The sequence below is a fragment of the Mustela putorius genome, unplaced genomic scaffold (genome assembly GCF_011764305.1).
Source record: "Mustela putorius furo isolate JIRA1106 unplaced genomic scaffold, ASM1176430v1.1 tig00000196_pilon_pilon_pilon, whole genome shotgun sequence".
Lineage (NCBI taxonomy): Eukaryota > Metazoa > Chordata > Mammalia > Carnivora > Mustelidae > Mustela > Mustela putorius.
Window position 1 is genome coordinate 5468255 of NW_025421310.1, and position 21749 is coordinate 5490003.

Below are 21749 nucleotides of genomic sequence, written 5' to 3' on the forward strand. Positions count from 1 at the left end.
TGCAAAATAAAAGTCATGTACCTAGGGATCTATCTGGGGCTGATAAAACTGGAGGATATATCTCACGGAAATCTAACAAAAAATGTGCACATTCTGTACATAGAGGACTGCATGATATTATTTAAAGAAATCAGAGAACATATAAACAAATGGTGAAATATAACACATTTAGGGTGCAAGCTTTCATGGACTGAAAGATTGAAGAGATGGTAATCCCCGCCCCCAAATTGATCTATGGTTTTAGTACAATTTCATGCACAACCCAGGCTGGTCTTTTGTGACAACTGACATCTTAAAGTTAATATTGAAATCTAAAGGGCCCAGAATAATGTAAGCAATCCTAGGAAATAACAAAACCAACAAATATTACCAATCTCAGGACCAGGACCCATCACCCATCGCTGGACCTCCCTCTGGGTTATCAATACCAGTCATCGCCCTGGTTGTCAACTCCAAAAACAGGAGACATTCTCGACTGTGCTGTTTCTCCATGGTTTTGTTTTCTCCTGCGCATTCCCTTCTCTCTGTCACTGGAATGGTCTTTCTATAGTGCACAAGTCATCTTATTACAGCCATGATCAAAGCACTCAATGAGCTCCCTTAGCCTGAAGGAAGAAATGGGCATTTAAGATGTGGCTTCCATGGCTGTGCTTGACATGGTGCACCCGGCGTCACCCAGGCTCAAAGCTCTACTTACACGGCGTGCTTTCACCCTCTGTCCTGCCTGTGAGTCTCAGCTTGAATTGGTACAGACACCTGCCACCTTTATCCCCATTCCTCATCTGTATGCCTGCCTCAATGTCTCTACAGAATGGAATTTTGCATAAAAGAAGCTCCACTATCATCCTATAGTTCTTTGATCCCAACTTAAACCCTTTCACTGCATTTACTCACTCTCTTGAAGATCTGCTCTCCTGGACAATCAGCCCAGGGATGTGGTCCTTTCACCAGTGCTCGGCACATAGTAGGGTCTTGTCAAAGAGACTGCTAGTGCCTATCACAACTCTGTCACGCCCCTCCTTACTCCATTGGTCATAGGAATGCCACTATTGATCTTGTCACAGAGACGCCTGAAATAAAAGCTATCTTTCTCAGCCTCCTTTGTATCCAACTGGGAAAGCTATTAGGTTCTAACCACTGAGAAATAAATGGAAGTGCTTTTGAGTGTTTCCAATAAATCTCCATGACAAGCAATTCGCCAGTACTTCCTCCACCTTTCCCTCCCTCTGTCCCTCCCCATGCTTCATTTTGCTGTCTGGAATACAAACTGGGTTAACATTTCAAGAAGAGCAATGTTCTACTTAACCACCTGGTCTACTCCTATTGGCCAGTTTTGGAAGACTTTGAGTGAGGGGAACAGCCTTGTGTGGAAAAGACCCCCCCCCACCTCTCTGAGGAGGCTCTCAGGCCCCTGCACTTACCTCTGGAGACCCCAAATTTTTCTACCTTACACCGTTTTTTTCCCCCTTGAAACTGTAGGTTTCCTACTACGGGTTAGAATATGGAAAATCTGGGTTGTCATAAACACAATCCGAAGAAGTCCGTCATGTCTTGGATAAAGAACATTATGAACCATGAGAGACTGTGGACTCTGAAAAACAACCTGAGGGTTTTGAAGGGGTTGGGGGGGTGGGAGGTTGGGGGAACCAGGTGGTGTGTATTGGAGAGGGCACAGATTGCATGGAGCACTGGGTGTGGTGCAAAAACAATGAATACTGTTACACTGAAAATAAATTTAAAAAATTAAATAAAAAAAGAAAGAAAACAATGCAATATTATCTTTAATATGTAGAAAGAAAAGAACAGGCATTTAGAATTCTATACATAAAATTGAATTTATTTTTCAAGTTATAGAATAAAATAAAGATTTTTTTTAGACAAAAAAAGAAGAACATTGTGATGATTTAGTATCACAGTCCTTGGTCCGTGAACACCTAGCAGATGAAGAACAGAAAGAAGGATGTTTAGTACTGGTCCACTGGTTTTGAGGTAACAATTGGTATGAGTTTCAATTCCCTGTAATACTCAGGATAGTCACAGCTGCTGTGCATTGGGCTAACTTCCATGTGTCAGAGCCTATGCTGGTTTCGTGACATTCTTTTTTTTTTTTTTGTATGTAAATATTTAATTTATTTATTTGACAAAGATCACAGAGAGAGAGAGAGAGAGGGAGAGAGAGGAGGAAGTAGGCTCGCTGCTGAGCAGGGAGCCCAATGCAGGGCTCGATCCCAGGACCCTGGGATCATGACCTGAGCTGAAGGCAGAGGCTTTAACCCACTGAGCCACCCAGGTGCCCCGACATTCTTTATCTTGTTAAACATGCATGTCACCCCTTTGAGGTTGGAATTAATGTTCTCTGATGCGTAACAGAAAATTCAGATTTAGAGAATGGATTTGAGCTGTGTGAGGCATCAGAGTCTTGACGGGGGGAGGGACCCACATCATGATTATATTAATGGGTTGATCCAGTGGAAGTTCTCAAGGAACAAAGTGTCCAGACAGCATTTCAAGGACAATAGTCAGCAGTCTCAAGGGCTAAGTTGCACTACTGCCCCATTTGTGTACTGACTGACCTGACATATATTTCTGGAGAGCTCTCTTAGTGGCAGGAGCTGTGAGCACAGTCATCAGATCCAGCACAGACTTAATTCACACAAGTTCATGGTAGAGATGGGAAAATGGATATGTATGCAATGTTAGAGCCCTGGTGCTATTACAGATGAACAGAAAGTGCTTTGGGAGCATGGAGGTGATATCTGATGTTGAGATGGAGGGTTTGGGAGCGCTCTTGGGGGAGACCCGAGGAAGAAGGCAAAGTCTGGATAAAGAAGCAAGGAAGACAGAAGCCTGTAGTGGTATAGGAATCGGGGCAAGGCTGAGATCCAGCTAGGACACATTCAGCCATATGTGTGCTCACGGTCTGTATCTCCTTTGACCTGTTGGTGCCTCACTGGCTCCTGTTGCTTTTGATAAATGCCTATTCTGTACTGGTTATTATTATTATTTTCTATACTGGTTATTATTTTTTTCTGTACTGGTTATTAAATATCTTGAATGACATATTGCAGCAATGGAAAGAAGAAGGGATGAAGACCAAAGTAGGAAGGAAATATTTGTGGCCATGCTGTTAACAAAGGAGATATTCTGGGGGAAAACCAGAGTGGTTAAAGCTTTGGTTCGCATCAGGCAGGCACAAAAATGCTTACACCCCGGAAGAGACAAGAGGGTCTGTCTGGAGGGAAATATAGCTCTTTCATCCCACCCTGCCCAACAAGCTTTGCCAGACTCCATGCAGCTGTCCCTCAGTGTCCTGCAGGGAACCCCCCTTTGTGGGTACAACACAGAGCTCGCTCAGCTCAGGGTCAAGGCCAGAGTTCAGCTCTACCTGGGACCAGCACATCTCTTGGTCATTCGTTCAGGCGTCTCTGTGTTCTGAACCTTCTCCTGCATTCCTGACTTGAAGCCCCGTTGGCTTTTTCTTGTGCCCTCTTCCTCCAAAGCCAGTCTTCAGCCAGGAGGCACATGAGTGCCACCAGGACCAGGAAAGCCAGAATGATCCGAAGGAGATTCTGGGCAGTGTGATCCCAGGAGGCAAGGTCTGGGGTCAGAGGACAGACTGAGGACTGACAGGAATGGGTGCACATACCTCGTCCCGCCTCTCTCCTTCTCCCCATTCTAGATTACACTCCTTCACAGCCTGCACACCCACTGCTTGCCTACCTTGCTGGAATTCTGCCTCTGTGGTTACCAAGTCAAGATCCCAATAGTCTGTGGGTGAAAGGAAAGTAAAGCAGTGAGAAAAAGAGAGAGTGTTGGACACCAGGCCACCTCTCCTCCCTCGGATGGGCCCCATGGCCTCATGCAGCTTTTCCAGGTCCACACCCCACCCTCAAGGTCCTAGTGGCTTCATATGTCTGGTGAGAAGAAGAGCCAAAGGACAGGTGAACCTGGGGGGAATTTAGCTCCAGAACCTCACGCCAGGCATGTTTTCCTTCTGGCCATCAGCTTCCTCATTACCTCGGTCAACATGGCTTCTTCCTCACACATTGGATGACTCACAATCTCCCCATTTTCTTCCAGGCTCTGAGCCCACTCCCCATCCCCACTAACATGCATGCAAGGTCACTCCCGGTGCAGGAAATTACTCCTGGGGCTCACCCTCCCCCTGCCATATGCAGTGGCCATTCCCTCTCTCTGGAACGTTCTTTTTCAGGTAGCCACAGAACAAATGTCCTCAGTTCTTCAGGTTTTTGCTCCTCTGTGAGGCAATTCAGACAGTTCTAATATTGCCACCCGCCCTCCCGGTCACCCTGACCCCATTTGTTTTGCTCTATCTTTCCTCCACACCACTGTTTGCTCCCCCTGTGCTACATGCTGAGCTTGTTTCTCTGACTTTGACTCATGGTCTGTTTCCCACTTGGGATACAAGTGCCACAAAAGCAACATTTCTTAGTGTCACTGAGAGGCTCTAATCACCCCCCCCAAGTTTAGAGGTAACTGTTACTCACCAGAAAAAGAGGTGTGCTCTGTGGGTGCAAGGCTGGTGTCCCCAAAATCTTCTAGCAGTGGAAACAAAGAAAACCATAAGGGTTTTGGGTTTCCTCCAGTCTTCCCACCGAGTCCTTGCGTCTTCCCCCTCCTTGTTCCTCTTCTTCAGGAACAATCAGCTGGGCCTCCCCAAAATGCATGTGAGGGAGGGCACTTCAGGGAGGTGCCTGGTGCCTCTTTCCACCTGTCCCTTTGCTGTCTTCCTCATCACTGGTTGGGGTTCACTTGGGGTTCTGGAGAAGATGTGGGGGAAATCTGAGGGTTTCCTCACCTGTGACCTGGAGCTTCACAGGCTCACTGGGGAAGGACCAGGCATGGTTGTTATAAGAGCCAAAACATCTGTACGTCCCTCTGTGGGCTGTGGTCACAGGACCTATGGGGAACTCCACTTGGGTGTTCCCGTATCTGTGCTGAGGGTGAGGGGATCTTCCCTCCTTGAGCAGAAAGAACTTGTTTGTTGCAGTGCCTAGCCGACAGTAGAAGCTCACGTTCTCTCCTGAGGTCACCTCAGGCCCAGGATGGACAGAGAGGGTGGGTGTGTCATACAATTCTGTGGGGGAAGGAGACAGGTAGTTTAAGAGAGTCTTTATCCCGCCTCCTATGTGCCCTTTCCTCCTTGGCCTTAAGACTGGGATGTCACTCCCCAGAATCAGTATCTCCCTCTGCTTTGGTCATGGACACACCCTCGCTGATCTCACCCTTCAAGACTGAGACACTCATTCCTCTAGCCTTCTCTCTGTGGGGATTGCCAGACATCAATGGTTCTCAGAGTTAGAGATCCTTGGGGCCAGTGACATCACCATCAGCTGGAAGCTTATTAGAAATGCAGATTCCCAGGATCCACCCCAGACCCACTACATCAGAAACTCAGGGGTAAGGCAGTCAACTGTGTTTTAAAAAAAATGTTATTGTTTTCCATTGCTATAAAATACATGACACATAAAATTTACCATCTTAACCAATTGTATGGGGACAATTCAGTGGTATTGACTACATTCACATTGTCATGCAACCGTCACCACCATCCATCTCCAGGACTCTTTTCATCTTACAGAACTGAAACTGTCCCCGCTACTAAGCACCCTCTCTCCATCACCATCCCTCAGCCCCTGGCACCCCACATTCTGCCTTCTGTCTCTATGAATTTGACCATCCTAAGTCCCACATGGAAGTGATCCCTACAGTATTTGTCCTTCTGTGACTGACTTATCTCACTTGGCACAATGCCTTCAAGGTCTATTCACGACATAACAGGTGTTTGAGTCTCCTTCCTTTTTAAAGCCGAATAAAATTCCCTTGTGTGGGTAGACCACATTTTGTTTATCCATTCCTTTGTCAGTAGACATTGGGCTTGTTGCTAGCTTTTGGCTATTGTGAACAATGCTTTCATGAACCTGGGAGCACTAGAGATATCCATGTTTGCCAGATGATTGTGATACCTGCTTGAGTTTGAGAGCCACATCCCTCAGCTGAAGGCAACCCCTGTACCTGAGACCGCCTTCCCTCCCAACCTCATTCCACTCTGTCTGTTTCCATATCATTTACTCCTCAGGTGCCCATGACGGACTGATTTGTCCTGACTTAGACTTATGGTCTGTCTTTCCCCCGCTAGGGTGCAAGTGCCACATAAGCATGGATGTTTGAATATAATCTCCTCCCCAGAAGGGGCTGACACTAGTGGGTACAAAACCCCTAGCCTTATCTTGAGATCTTGAGACCATGCAGAAGGACCATCCCAGGTCCAGAAGGACTATCCCAGGCCCAGAAGGACCATCCCAAGTCCAGAACTCCATTGCTCGGCTGAAGTGTCTGCTGAAACTGCACTGTGGTCAGCTCCTGCCTTTTGCCTGGCCTGTTCCCCTCACTCCTCATCACTGGGGTCACTTTTGATGATGCCCCCCCAGGGTTTCCCCCACCCCCCTGCCCCATGCACACACACATCCATGTCAGGGCCTCTCACCTGGAGAACCTGACCTATGACCAACCTGCCTCTAGGTCACAGACAACCACAAAGAGAGCCTGAATGACACTGAAGGAGATTAATAAATATGTGATGACCCTCCCCGAATTCAGGCCGAGGATGGGACAGTTACCTGTGACCACCAGATCCAGAGGGTCACTAGGGTTTGACCAGAGCTTCTTGCTTCGGTAAATACACTTGTATTGCCCTGCAGTGAGTGGGGTCATGGCTGGGATGTGGAACATGGCTATGTTCCTCCTTCCATGTTGCTTTGGGCTCTGCTGAAGAAAGAGGTGTCCCTCGAAATACAGCTGGTACTTCACAGCCTCAGGAGTCCCCTGGCAGAAGATACGCACCTGCTTTCCCTTTGGAATCATGAAATCTGGCTTGGCCCAGATGATGGGTTTTGAAAGATTCTCTGGAAGGGAATCAGAGGTTGGAGTTCCAGATATAGCAACTTCCCACCCAAATGTCCACCCGGTTGCTGGCACCAAGCCTTCCTAGAAAACCAGAGGCCCTGTTCTCTCCTCTGGTGGCTCCTACGTGCACACTTTGTCTGAGCCTAGTAGAGAGACTCTGGGGCTCTGAGGGATGGACTCACGCTTCTCGGTGCTGACAGTCTGGCTCAGGAACAGCCCTGGAAGATAGGAACAGTGAGACAGGCTGCCCCATCCACACCCAGACCCCTGGATACCATCTCTCTCATGCGCAAGAACTCACCAAGGTAGAGCAGGGCAGTGAGTGTAGAGGTCATAGCACTGATCCTACCAGGTGAATGTGGAGCAGCTGGGTGAAGACTGAGTCCAGTAGGGCAGGAAGGTGCACAGGATGTGGTGGGTGAAGCCCAGCACTAATCGCCATGGGGTTTTCACACGGACTTCTTACAAGAAGATTCACAGTCTTCCTTATACCTCTGACCAAGAGGCATAAAGACAGGTCATGGTCCCCAGACACATCTGATCATCTCTGTGCTCTAACCAGATCCTCTGACAATTGTCTGCCCCATCTGAAACTCATATTAGGGTCCTCTTCTAATAGGTCAAAATTTGACCTATTTTAAAATGTGGATATTATGCCCAGGAAAGGGATAGGGTAGTGTACAGAGCAGAAACCGTAGAATCATTTAAAAAAATATGTGTTTAATCTTTGCTCCCCTTTGTTTGGTATGCATATGCTTGGGTCAGTGGGTTGACTTCAACAGAATGAAATGATAACACTATCTTTTCCAAGGATTTGTTACAATGTTTCAACAAACTGCATAAAGAAGAGGTGGTCCATACACACAATGGAATATTACTCATCCATCAGAAAGGATGAATACCCACCATTTACATTGACATGGACGGGACTGGAGGAGATTATGCTGAGTGAAATAAGTCAAACAGAGAAAGTCAATTACCATATGGTTTCACTTATTTGTGGAACATAAGGAATAGCACGGAGGACATTAGGAGAAGGAAGGGAAAAATGAAGGGGAGGGACTGGAGGGGTGACAAACCATGAGACACTATGGACCCTGGGAAACTGAGGGCTTTAGAGGGGAGGGGGTGGGGGATGAGTGAGCCTGGTGATAGGTATTAAGGAGGGCATGTATTGCATGGAACACAGGGTGTTATATGCAAACAATGAATCGTGGAACAGGACATCAGAGACCAATGATGTACTGTATGGCAACTAATGTAACATAATTTAAAAAAAACATAAACAAGAATAACAACAAATTGAACTTGAAACATAATGTTGTTTCTTACATAAGTATATTCCTTTAGTCTATTATAAAACAGAAATGGAATATTAAAATCTTAATTATTTGAATATATTTTTAAACTCAAAATGTGTTTTTAGGGGCATCTGGGTGGCTCAGTGGGTTAAAGCCTCTGCCTTCAGCTCAGGTCATGACCCAGGGTCTTGGGATCAAGCCCCGAATCGGGCTCTCTGCTCAGAAGGGAGCCTGCTTCCCCCCTCTCTCTCTGCCTGTCTCTCTGCCTACTTGTGATCTCTGTCAGTCAAATAAATAAATAAAATTTAAAAAAAATTTTTTAATCCTCAAAAGTTCTAAAAAATTACTGAAAATGAAATATAGCCATTTGTATGTCTGTATTAGAGAAGTGTCTGTCCATATCTTCTGCCCATTTTCTGATATGCTTGTCTGTTTTGTGTGTGTTGAGTTTGAGGAGTTCAATATAGATCCTGGATATCAACCTTTTGTCTGTACTGTCATTTGCAAATATCTTCTCCCATTCTGTGGGTTGCCTCTTTGTTTTCTTGACTTTTTCCTTTGCTGTGCAGAAGCTTTTGATTTTGATGAAGTCCCAAAAGTTCATCTTCGCTTTTGTTTCCTTTGCCTTTGGAGACATATCTTGAAAGAAGTTGCTGTGGCTGATATCGAAGAGATTACTGCCTATGTTCTCCTCTAGGATTCTGATGGATTCCTGTCTCACACTGAGGTCTTTTATCCATTTTGAGTTTATCTTTGTGTACAGTGTTAAGAGAATGGTTGAGTTTCATTCTTCTGCATATAGCTGCCCAGTTTTCCCAGCACCATTTATTGAAGAGACTGTCTTTTTTCCACTGTATATTTTTTCCTGTTTTGTCGAAGATTATTTGCCCATAGAGTTGAGGGTCCATATCTGGGCTCTCTACTCTGTTCCACAGGTCTATTTGTCTTTTTTTATGCCAGTACCATGCTGCCTTGGTGATCACAGCTTTGTAGTAAAGCTTGAAATCAGGTAACGTGATGCCCCCCGTTTTATTTTTGTTTTTCAACAGTTCCTTAGCGATTTGGGGGTCTCTTCTGATTCCATACAAATTATTGGATTATTTGCTCCAGCTCCTTGAAGAATACCGGTGGAATTTTGATTGGAATGGCATTAAAAGTATATATTGCTCTAGGCAGTATAGACATTTTAACAACGTTTATTCTTCCGATCCAAGAGCATGGAATGGTCTTCCATCTTTTTGTGTCTTCTTCAATTTCTTTCATGAGTGTTCTGTAGTTCCTCGAGTACAGATCCTTTACCTCTTTGGTTAGGCTTATTCCCAGGTATCTTATGGTTCTTGGTGCTATCAGACACATGAAAAAATGTTCATCATCACTAGCCCTCAGGGAGATTCAAGTTAAAACTACATTGAGATATCACCTTACACCAGTTAGAATGGCCAAAATTAGTAAGACAGGAAACAACATGTGTTGGAGAGGATGTGGAGAAAGGGGAACCCTCTTCCACTGTTGGTGGGAATGCAAGTTGGTGCAGCCTCTTTGGAGAACAGTGTGGAGATTCCTCAAGAAATTGAAAATAGAACTTCCCTATGACCCTGCCATTGCACTTCTGGGTTATTGACCCCAAAGATACAGATGTAGTGAAAAGAAGGGCCATCTGTACCCCAATGTTTATAGCAGCAATGGCCACGGTCGCCAAACTGTGGAAAGAACCAAGATGCCCTTCAACTGACAAATGGATAAGGAAGATGTGGTGCATATACACTATGGAGTATTATGCCTCCATCAGAAAGGACGAATACCCAACTTTTGTAGCAACATGGACAGGACTCAAGAGATTATGCTGAGTGAAATAAGTCAAGCAGAGAGAGTCAATCATCATATGGTTTCACTTATTTGTGGAGCATAACAAATAGCATGGAGAACATGGGGAGTTAGAGAGGAGAAGGGAGTTGGGGGAAATTGGAAGGGGAGGTGAATCATGAGAGACTATGGACTCTGAAAAACAGTCTGAGGGGTTTGAAGTGGCGGGGGGGGGGAGGTTGGAGTACCAGGTGTGGGTATGATAGAGGGCACGGATTGCATGGAGCACTGGGTGTGGTGAAAAAATAATGAATACTGTTATGCTGAAAATAAATAAAAAATTAAAAAATAAGACAAAATCAGAGAGGGAGACAAGCCATAGAGACTCTTAACTATAGGGAACAAACTGAAGGTTGCTCTAGGAGAAGCAGGGGGGATGGGGTAACTGGGTGATGGGCAAAAAGGAGGGCAGTTGATGTAATCAGCACTGGGTATTATATGCAACTGGTGAATCACTAAACTCTACCTTTGAAACTAATGATACACTATATATTAATTTATTTTAAACAAATAAATAAAAAGAAAAAAGAAATGCTAGATTTGAAAGAACAGGAGAGTCTTCTTAACTATGGGGAAAGCATGTGTTAATACACAAATGTCAGTGTAGGGAAAACCAGAAGCATACATGTCATGGAATATATGGTATGTTGAATGGATATTATTATTAATTAATTAGTAGCATTAATAATTTATGGAATTCTAAGTGTTAAGGTCTTGCCTAGAAGGTGGTGAGGATATCTAGTTTTGCTGAAAAATTCAAGACAGAGTGAAATTTTGAGCCAGACCTTCTGTAGAGGCTGGGAGAAAAACAATCAGCAATGAGAACTGAGAATGCATTGCATGTTTTTTTTTTCCTGCTTATGTACTTTATGTTTTTAATTTAAATTAATTTATTTATTTTCAGAAAAACAGTATTCATTATTTTTTAACCACACCCAGTGCTCCATGCAATCCATGCCCTCTATAATACCCACCACCTGGTACCCCGACCTCCCCCCCCCCCGCCACTTCAAACCCCTCAGACTGTTTTTCAGAGTCCATAGTCTCTCATGATTCACTTCCCCTTCCAATTTACCCCAACTCCCTTCTCCTCTCTAACACCCCTTGTCCTCCATGATATTTGTTATGCTTCACAAATAAGTGAAACCATGTGATAATTGACTCTCTCTGCTTGACTGATTTCACTCAGGATAATCTCTTCCAGTCCCGTCCATGTTGCTACAAAAGTTGGGTATTCGTCCTTTCTGATAGAGGCATAATACTCCATAGTATATATGGACCACATCTTCCTTATCCATTCGTCCCTTTCCAAAGTGGTGCAGCCACTTTGGAAAACAGTGTGGAGATTCCTCAAGAAATGGAAAATAGAACTTCCCGATGACCCTGCAATTGAACTCCTGGGTATTTAGCCCAAAGATACAGATGTCATGGTGGATAATCTTTTTAATGTGCTGTTGGATCCTGTTTGCTAGGATCTTGTTGAGAATCTTAGCATGCATATTCATCAGTGATATTGGTCTGAAATTCTCCTTTTTGGTAGGGTCTTTGCCTGGTTTAGGAATCAGGGTAATGCTGGCTTCATAGAAAGAGTCTGGAAGTTTTTCTTCTGCTTCCATTTTTTGAAACAGCTTCAGGAGAATAGGTGTTATTTCTTCTTTGGAAGTTTGGTAGAATTCCCCAAAATCAAAAGCTTCTGCACAGCAAAGGAAACAGTCAAAAAACCAAAGAGGCTAATTTAGGCCATTTTCACTGGTGTAAGGTGATATCTCAATGTGGTTTCAATTTGAATCTCCCTGAAGGCTAGTGATGATGAACATTTTTTCATGTGTCTGGTAGCCATTTGTATGTCTTGATTGGAGAAGTGTCTGTTCATATCTTCTGCCCATTTTTTGATATGATTGTCTGTTTTGTGTGTGTTGAGTTTCAGGAGTTCTTTAAATCCTGGATATCAACCTTAGTGTGTACTGTCATTTGCAAATATCTTCTCCCATTCCATGGGTTGTCTCTTTGTTTTCCTGTTTCCTTTGCTGTGCAGAAGCTTTTGATTTTGATGAAGTCCCAAAAGTTCATCTTCGCTTTTGTTTCCTTTGCCTTTGGAGACATATCTTGAAAGAAGTTGCTGAGGCTGATATCGAAGAGATTACTGCCTATGTTCTCCTCTAGGATTCTGATGAAACACGGACGGGACTGGAAGAGATTATGCTGAGTGAAATAAGTCAAGCAGAGAGAGTCAATTATCATATGGTTTCACTTATTTGTGGAGCATAACAAATAGCATGGAGGACAAGGGGTGTTAGAGAGGAAAAGGGAGTTGGGGGAAATTGGAAGGGGAGATTAAACATAAGAGACTATGGACTCTGAAAAACAATCTGAGGGGTTTGAAGTGGCGGGGGGGTGGGAAGTTGGGGTAACAGGTGTGGGTATTATAGAGGGGCACGGATTGCATGGAGCACTGGGTGTGCTGAAAAAATAATTAATACTGTTATGCTGAAAATAAATGAAATTTTATTAGCAATTCGGGGTCTCTTCTGATTCCATGCAAATTTTAGGATTATTTGCTCCAGCTCTTTGAAGAATACTGGTGGAATTTTGATTGGAATAGCATTAAAAGTATAGATTGCTCTAGGCAGTATAGACATTTTAACAATGTTTATTCTTCCAATCCAAGAGCATGGAATAGTCTTCCATCTTTTTATGTCTTCTTCAATTTCTTTCACGAGTGTTCTGTAGTTCCTCGAGTACAGATCCTTTACCTCTTTGGTTAGGTTTATTCCCAGGTATCTTATGGTTCTTGGTGCTATAGTAAATGGAATCGATTCTCTAATTTCCCTTTCTGTATTTCCATTGTTAGTGTATAAGAAAGCCAATGATTTCTGTACATTGACTTTGTATCCTGCCATGTTGCTGAATTGCTGTATGAGTTCGAGTAGTTTTGGGGAGGAGTCTTGACTGGGGCATTTAGCCCATTAACATTCAGGGTAACTATTGAGAGTTATGAATTTAGTGCCATTGTTGCCTATAAGGTGACTGTTACTGTATATTGTCTCTGTTCCTTACTGATCTCCCACTTGTAGGCTCTCTCTTTGCTTAGAGGACCCCTTTCAAGATTTCCTGTAGAGCTGGTTTGGTGTTTGCAAATTCTTTCAGTTGTTGTTTGTCCTGGAAGCTTTTAATCTCTCCTTCTATTTTCAATGATAGCCTAGCTGGATATAGTATTCTTGGCTGCATGTTTTTCTCGTTTAGTGCTCTGAAAATATCATGCCAGCTCTTTCTGGCCTGCCAGGTCTCTGTGGATAAGTCAGCTGCCAATCTAATATTTTTACCATTGTATGTTACAGACTTCTTTTCCCGGGCTGCTTTCAGGATTTTCTCTTTGTCACTGAGACTTGTAAATTTTACTATTAGGTGACAGGGTGTGGGCCTATTCTTATTGATTTTGAGGGACATTCTCTGAACCTCCTGAATTTTGATGCTTGTTCCCTTTGCCATATTGGGGAAATTCTCCCCAATAATTCTCTCCAGTATACCTTCTGCTCCCCTCTCTCTTTCTTCTTCTTCTGGAATCCCAATTATTCTAATGTTGTTTTGTCTTATGGTGTCACTTATCTCTCGAATTCTCCCCTCGTGGTCCAGTAGCTGTTTGTCCCTCTTTTGCTCAGCTTCTTTATTCTCTGTCATTTGGTCTTCTATATCACTAATTCTTTCTTCTGCCTCATTTATCCTAGCAGTGAGAGCCTCCATTTTTGAAGGCACCTCATTAATAGCTTTTTGATTTCAACTTGGTTAGATTTTAGTTCTTTTATTTCTCCAGGAGGGGCTTTTATATCTCCCGAGAGGGTTTCTCTAATATCTTCCATGCCCTTTTCGAGCCTGGCTAGAACCTTGAGAATTGTCATTCTGAACTCTAGATCTGACATATTACCAATGTCTGTATTGATTAGGTCCCTAGCCCTTGGTACTGCCTCTTGTTCTTTTTTTTGTGGTGAATTTTTCCGCCTTGTCATTTTGTCCAGAGAATAGTATATGAAGGAGCAAGTAAAATACTAAAAGGGTGGCAACAACCCCAAGAAAATATGCTTTAACCAAATCAGAAGAGATCCCAAATCGTGAGGGGGGAGAAAGGGGATAAAAAGAGGTTCAAAAAGAAAGAAAGAAAAAAAAAGAAAGAAAAGAAAAGAATTTTAAAAAAGAAAATTAATAAAGAAAAATATAAAAAAGGAAAAAATATATATATTAGATTAACTAGTTAATAAAACGTTAAAAAAGAAAAGGGTAAAAGTTAAAAAAAATTTAGCAGAAGTAGAGAAAAAAGATGAAAAAGAAAAAAATGAAATTAACTGCAAGATTAAAAAAAATCACAGGTGGAAAGCCATGATTTCCGTGCTTTGCTTTCTCCTCTTCTGGAATTCTGCTCTCTCCTTGGTATTGAAACCGCACTCCTTGGTAGATGAATTGGTCTTGGCTGGATTTCTTGTTGATCTTCTGGGGGAGGGGCCTGGTGTAGTGATTCTCAAGGGTCTTTGCCCCAGGTGGAATTGCACCGCCCTTACCAGGGGCTGAGTAATCTGCTTGGGTTTGCTTTCAGGGGCTTTTGTTCACTGAGCGCTTTCCGTGGAGTTCCGGAGGACGGGAATACAAATGGCAGCCTCCTAGTCTCTGGCCCGGAGGAGCCGAGAGCCCAGGGCCCCACTCCTCAGTGTGTCCTCAGAGAACAGCGCCCAGTTACTCCCATCTGCCCGACCTTTGGCCATGCTCCGAGCTCACCGAGCCTGCGACCGGTTCAAGGTAACCCCGAGCTGTGATCTTACTGTCGGCTCCGTCTCTATAGCCAGCTTCCCCGTTCCAATACCCGCAAGCTCTGCAACACTCAGACACCCCCGATCCTTCTGTGACCCTGCGGGACCTGAGGCCACACTGACACTTCGTGGGATTTGCCCCGGTTTAGCCTCTGGAGTAATGTCCCTCAGGGAACAGACTTTTAAAAGTCCCAATTTTGTGCTCTGTTGCTCCGCCACTTGCCGGGAGCCGGCCCCTCCCCCGGGGTCTATCTTCCTGTCGCTTTGGATTCACTTCTCCGCCAGTCCTACCTCTCAGAAAGTGGTTGTTTTTCTGTTTCCAGAATTGCTGTTCTTCTTCTCTTCAATCTGCTGATAGATTTGTAGGTGTTTGCAATCTTTAGATAAGCTATCTAGCTGATCTCCTGCTAGCTGAAGTAGTCTCAGCCTGCTACTTCTTTTCCATCTTGACTCCTCCCCTGGTGTATCATCTATTTTAGACTTGATAGTGATGTGTCCAACTGCAGCTCTGTGAAGGAGGAAAGACTGTGCCATGCTCAGGAGGATTGCCATCAAGGACAACCAACCTACTCCCTGTGGCCAAGGAAGGTATTGACTATATTTACCAAAAATTGCAGGATTTCCTGTTATTCAGTATTATTCACTCACCGATACAACTGTGCTTTTTTTTCTTCCAAAGTATGTGGAGCGATGCCTCCATTAATGCAGACACAGTGTTCATTTAATACCATGACCTAAACCAGTGGTTTTCAACCGGGGACAATTTTGCCTCCCAGGGGACAATTGGCAATGCCTGAGGACATCTTTGGTTCTCAGAAATTGGATGGGAAGCACTGTTGACATCTAGTGGGTAAAGGCCAGGGGTCTTACAATGCACAGGACTTCCCTCCCAACAAAGGACTATCTGCCTCCAAATGTCGATATGTCTGAGGTTGACAAACCCTGATCTACACAACTGGTGTAAGAGCTTAAAGGAAATGATGATGTGGGAAATGTCAGAAGACCCAAAAGACTCCACCCCCAAACTACTAGAACTCATACAGCTATTCAGTAATGTGGCAGGATACAAAGTCAATGTACTGAAATCAGTGGCTTTCTTATACACTAACAATGAAAATACAGAAAGGGAAATTAGAGAATCAATTCCATTTACTATTGCACCAAGAACCATAAGATACCTGGGAATAAACCTAACCAAAGAGGTAAAGGATCTGTACTCGAGAAACTACAGAACCCTCATGAAAGAAATTGAAGAAGACACAAATAGATGGAAGACCATTCCATGCTCTTGTATTGGAAGAATAAACATTGTTAAAATGTCTATACTGCCTAGAGCAATCTATACTTTTAATGCCGTTCCGATTGAAATTCCACTGGTATTCTTCAAAGAGCTGGAGCAAATAATCCTAAAATTTGTATGGAATCAGAAGAGACCCGAATTGCTGAGGAAATGTTGTAAAAGAAAAACAAAACTGGGGGCATCATGGTACCTGATTTCAAGCTTTACTACAAAGCTGTGATCACCAAGGCAGCATGGTACTGACATAAAAACAGACACATAGACCAGTGGAACAGAGTGGAGAGTCCAGATATGTACCCTCAACTCTATGGTCAAATAATCTTTGACAAAGCAGGAAAAAATATACAGTGGAAAAAAGACAGTCTCTTCAATAAATGGTGTTGGTAAAATTGGATAGCTATACATAGAAGAATGAAACTCGAACATTCTCTTACACCATACACAAAGAAAAACTCGAAATGAATAAAAGACCTCAACATGAGACAGGAATCCATCAGAATCCTAGAGGAGAACATAGGCAGTAATCTCTTCGATATCAGCCACAGAAACTTCTTCAAGATTTGTCTCCAAAGGCAAAGGAAACAAAAACGAAAATGAACTTTTGGGACTTCATCAAGATCAAAAGCTTCTGCACAGCAAAGGAAACAGTCAACAAAACAAAGAGGCAACCCAGAGAATGGGAGAAGATATTTTCAAATGACAGTACAGACAAAATATTGATATCCAGGATCTATAAAGAACTTCTCACCACCTGGTACCCCGACCTCCCACCCCCAGCCCCTTCAAAACCCTCAGATTGTTTTTCAGAATCCCTAGTCTCTCATGGTTCACCTCCCCTTCCAATTTCCCCCAACTCCCTTCTCCTCTCTAACTCCCCATGTCCTCCATGTTGGGTGTGGTGCAAAAATAATGAATACTGTTATGCTGAAAATAAAAAATAAATTTAAAAAAGACTGAACCAAAAAAAAAAGAACTTCTCAAACTCAATACTAATTTTTTAAAAATAAAAATAAAATAAATTTAAAAATAAAAAAGTATATAATCGCAGGTCATGACACACAGTTTGCAGTGCAGAGATGTAGATCTTGGAAGTCTGATAATAGTGTAAGGGTTCATCTGATACATGAGGATGAGTAGCAGTTGACTAAGCAATCTGGATGGTAGATCAGGAGCATTGTGTATAGAAGGGATGATGGGAGAATGGCTAATAAAGTACAAATAAGTGAGGTACAAATTAAAGTAAGTTCTGCATGGGTGTGGAGCAGAGTTTCAGTGGGAGAGCAGAAGATGGGTTGGGGGAGCAAATGCAGCTTGTGTGGGCAGCGCTTGGGAGAACCAGCCACATCAATAGATTTATCTGAAGTTTGACCCCTGAGGGGTTGGAGGGAGATAAAGATACCTGTGCTTTAAACACTCAAGTAATCCAGTCTATAGTCTTTGGAAGGAGCTGAAGGAGAGAAGACATGGATGGACAAAACAGGAGTGGAGGGGACAACATACACTCATACTTGAGAGCTACTTGGTGTCCAGTACAGAGATAGCGTGTGAGGGTGGGACTAAGGTAACATCCCATTATATGAAGCAAAGTGGTTAGAGTGGAGAGAATCAGATTGTGAAAACAAGCAGGTCTGACACAGGGACAGATATTGGGCAATCACCAAAGGTTCCCAAATTCCTCACCTCTGCAGTTGTGAACAGTCAGTTAAATATGTGTCTTTGATATTGGGGAAGACAATGGAAGAAAACACTAATGGAAGGAAACACTAAATCCAGGTCTAAGTGAGATGTGTTTGGAGAGGGGAACACATCAGAGATGGCTGGGATGGGGAATAAAATTGGAATTTGCTTGGGTGTTTGACTACTCTTCCAACCCTTCTGCCCCAAGATATAAGATAGCTGGGAAAGAGTTAGCAGAACACTTACATTCCTGTGCCCAAATCTTCTGGCTCTGACAGAGCACTGGAAGAGAGAGATTCATGAGAGATCAGTTCTCCAGTTTCTATCTTTATTTCAAGTTACCCTGCTTAATGACATGCAGGGTGTATTTTTTTTTTCTTCCACAGCAAGCATCGTTTTGAGGCTCATCTTTTAGTTTTATCTTCTAGATTCCAGGCCCTATGGCTCTCATCTATAGGAATCCTGGACCCCTCATGGATCCCTAGATAGCATTACATGGGTTGAATATGTCCCATAAGCTACTTGGATATGGGCAGACACAGTTATAGATATCTGGGCAAAGGCCAACTCTCCAAAAAGGTGGTTAGAATCTTCTGAGTCCTCATAGTAAGAGGGACATTGACTGTTTTGGAACTCCCCCTCCTTCCCCTAGACCTACTTGCTTTTGAGGACTCACCAAAACAGAGAAGGATGGTGTCTCTGGGATCCATGATTCTGAAACAGCCTCAGCCCAGTTAGTCTCTTGTTGGTGTACATTTGCAGAATGAGAGATCTTTGTAGACAGTAAGAGAGATCAGCAGGAAGTATGAGGTCAAAGTCTCTGGTCAGAGAATTTCTCCATCTATTGCCCCACAAATAATGGTTCCTTCCCAAGAACTTAGTTCTGGATAGCTCTTGGGTGGGGCCTGAGAGGAGACCAATCTTACTGCTTATGTTTCCTATGAAAAGTGAGTGTTTTCCTCAACTGATGTCTATTGGGGCTCAAATCCTTCTTTAAACCAGAGCCCACATCCAAGTGGAGGGGCCTGGGAAAGAGTGTCATATGGTGCCATACAGACAGAGATTCGTCTTCATTGGACCATTAGTCAAAAGCCACATGTCTTTGCCTGTTATGGACCCATGTACCCTCTCTGGAATTCAGGGACTAACTATATCCACTTGGGATTGATCAGGAAGACAATATACTCTTACACAGGGGATTTTCTTTATGCCAGCATGCAGAGGAATTTTCTCAGGAGCTATTCATCATCTGTAGGGAAAGAAAGTCTTATACCTATACCTATTCTTATCTATATATCTAGATACAGACACTGGATAGATAGATATTTAGCTGTAAGATGGGATGGGAAGTCAAATATTCCAAATCAAATTCTCTAACATTTGCCACATTTTTATTATAATATATATACTCTTGCCTTCCAATACACCAAATGCCCAAAGTCTTGAGCTTCTCCCATCTTTTGGAAGGCACCACCAACAGTCATATTTTAAAAACAGTGAAAATGAGTCTTCAAGAGAAATGACTTTGCTAAAGACCCTGTAGCTAAGAAGGAGCAAAACAAAATTTAATTGTTAAACATCCAAAAAATATTCATGTCTGAAGCTATTTGATCATTTCATTGATTATGACCAATATGTTACATTCCAATGATCGATAGAGCGTGGGTTTTTCTATTTGCTTGTAGGAACACAGTGACTTACCCTTGAGGGAAGGGTCGACTTGAAAAGACCCGAGGGATCTACTTCAAAGTAGAAATGGTGAAAGTTGCTTTTCTTAGTATATATTGATATTTGAATATTTTATGTTGTATGTCAGAGAATAAATGGAAGTGTTGCTATCTAGCTGTAAGATATATCTATCTATAATATCTATTTATATCTAGATATACATATAACTATACTATCTATCTATATAACTATATCATATATCTATTTATCTATATATAGTTATAATACATATTGATCACTGTCTAATATAATATGTCTTTGTCATTGAAAAAAAAATGAATTTACTTTAGGATACGTCACATTTCCCAGCTGCTAGTGATTTGAAATAGTGACCAGCATTGTATCCTAGACAAAGGTTTTTTTCAGCTTTAGTACTATTGACATTTGGGGCTGAAGAAGGATTCTCTGCTCCGTGTGTGTGGAGGAGGCCATCCTGGACACTGAATGGTGTTGAGCAGCATCCCTGACCTCTGCATGGTAGATGCCAGTAGCAACCCCCTCCACAGTCATGACAATTAAAAATGTCTCTAGACATTGCCATAATGGTTCCTGGTGGGCAATATTGCCCCAACTGAGAACGAGTGTCCTGCACCATCTGTTGGCACATGCAGGCTGTGGAACTAGACCTTGTTCTGAGACATCACTTAGCTTCATACATCCCACAGCATCTCACCTCCTTTCCTTGAGGCATTTAGGTTCTACAGGATGTAGGCCCCACCTAAGGTCACAGAACATAGATCAGTCCAGTGGGAAGGCCTCTAGAGCACATTTCCAAGCACAAACCCTCAAAGTGTTCCTTTAACCTGCTGTTCCCTGAGGTCTCAACAAGTTCCTCCCAGAATCAAACCTATCCTAAACACCCTGTTTTTCCCTCCCAACTACCCTGAAGGAATCTCTTGCTTCTCTACCAAGGAGGAAGACACTGTAGTCTGGAGGAAAAGCTCGCCTTCTCACATTCATTCATAACATTTCATGAGAAGCTACATGGAGACTTAACCTCTCTTCCAAACTCTTGCCTTAACCCTAGCATCCATGCTGAAACTCTGTTCAAAAAGCCACATCTAGGCTGGGGTTGCAGAAAACCTCATTTGTCCATGTGATCATTATGGGTTCATGCATGCCCTGATGTCTGGGGAATTCCAGGTAACTCCGCCATGTATCCCCTTGGAGATCTCAGTAAGATATAATATGCTTGTTTTCCTTCCCTGGGTATTGTACACCTATGTTTTGCAGAAACCAGGAGCCCCACAGAACTGATCTATACCCTGGGTGCCATCTGTCAGGCCCTGTCATCACTGTTCAGGTCCTTCTACAAACTGATGACAAGAGAGGAGGCTGAAAAACTTCCTTTCCAATTATAGCTGTTTTCCCACAATGTGTGATGAACAAAATTAACCGAATTCCTGGAAATTTTTTGAGCCAAGTCCGAGGCCATACCTGGTTCCTAAACTCAAGTGTAAAGTCCATATCTGGGACACTCCCCTAAATTCAAGGTGTGACCTTTGTTTACAGGGGGTGGTATGGATGGGCTCAGGGGTCTTCTTTTTGGGGCCCCATGATGATCAACAACTGTGCCGTGTTGTGTGGCCTTTGACAAGACACGTCTTCTCTTTGACAAGACACTTAATCTCTTTGAATTTCCCTACTTTGCAAAGTGGAGATAACAAGGAGCTCTGACAAATTTTACATAAAGATTCATCAAGGAAACATATGTAAAGCACATTTCATTAAACAGGTGCTCAAAAAGGTGTGAATTCCTGTCATTGCCGCAAAGACACCTATCATTTTCACTGTTGTACACTAACAAAGATGTTTGCTAACTTTGTTGCTAATTCTGCATCCAAAATATTGCTAGACCTATGTTCTAATGAGCCTCCCAAACTCAGATGTCTTAATTTCTTATACTGTTTTGTTTTTCCAGAATCATCCAGATAGATCCACCTGCTCCTACTGGATCTCCTTGATTGAGCCTTGGGGGCAATCATCTGTACTGAGTTGAGACATGGTGTGCATGAGACCCTTTAATGTGCCCTGAAGTGGGAGCTGCAGAGGTGGTGGGAGAGAGCCAGTTCCCATGCTGGGGATACCAGCCAGGTGCTCTCTGGCAACCAACCAAGTTACCAGGTGTCGCTCAATTGAGGATGTTTGGACCTGCCC

The 21749-nt window shown here is 43.2% G+C and overlaps 1 protein-coding gene across 7 annotated transcripts; it reads right to left on the reverse strand.

The window, feature by feature from the left end:
- Window positions 1-1816: 1816 nt before the first annotated feature.
- On the reverse strand, window positions 1817-7449 carry LOC101670751 (natural cytotoxicity triggering receptor 1). Of its 7 annotated transcripts, none has more exons than XM_004782087.3 (8): window positions 7229-7447; window positions 7110-7145; window positions 6642-6926; window positions 4820-5098; window positions 4509-4559; window positions 3721-3768; window positions 3386-3598; window positions 1817-1934 (listed from the first exon to the last, which is right to left on the reverse strand). In XM_004782087.3, the coding sequence occupies exons 1-7, from the start codon at window positions 7260-7262 to the stop codon at window positions 3408-3410; spliced, it is 924 nt and encodes a 307-aa protein (XP_004782144.1). In that variant the 5' UTR covers window positions 7263-7447; the 3' UTR covers window positions 1817-1934; window positions 3386-3407. The 7 variants fall into 7 exon arrangements, with proteins under 7 accessions (XP_004782144.1, XP_044932872.1, XP_012906234.1 ...); XM_045076937.1 differs by lacking the exon at window positions 1817-1934 and having other exon boundaries at window positions 2229-3598; window positions 6642-6789; window positions 6865-6926; window positions 7229-7448; XM_013050780.2 differs by lacking the exon at window positions 1817-1934 and having other exon boundaries at window positions 2229-3598; window positions 6642-6786; window positions 6865-6926.
- Between the last annotated feature and the right edge of the window lie 14300 nt (window positions 7450-21749).

Coding starts and splice junctions, on each gene's coding strand:
- LOC101670751 (XM_004782087.3), bottom strand. CDS start 7,262: ATGACCTCTACACTCACTGCCCTGCTCTACCTTG. Junction 3,769..4,508: donor AGAGCACACCTCTTTTTCTG/GTGAGTAACAGT, acceptor TTTCACCCACAG/ACTATTGGGATCTTGACTTG. Junction 3,599..3,720: donor AGAGGCAGAATTCCAGCAAG/GTAGGCAAGCAG, acceptor CTCTGACCCCAG/ACCTTGCCTCCTGGGATCAC.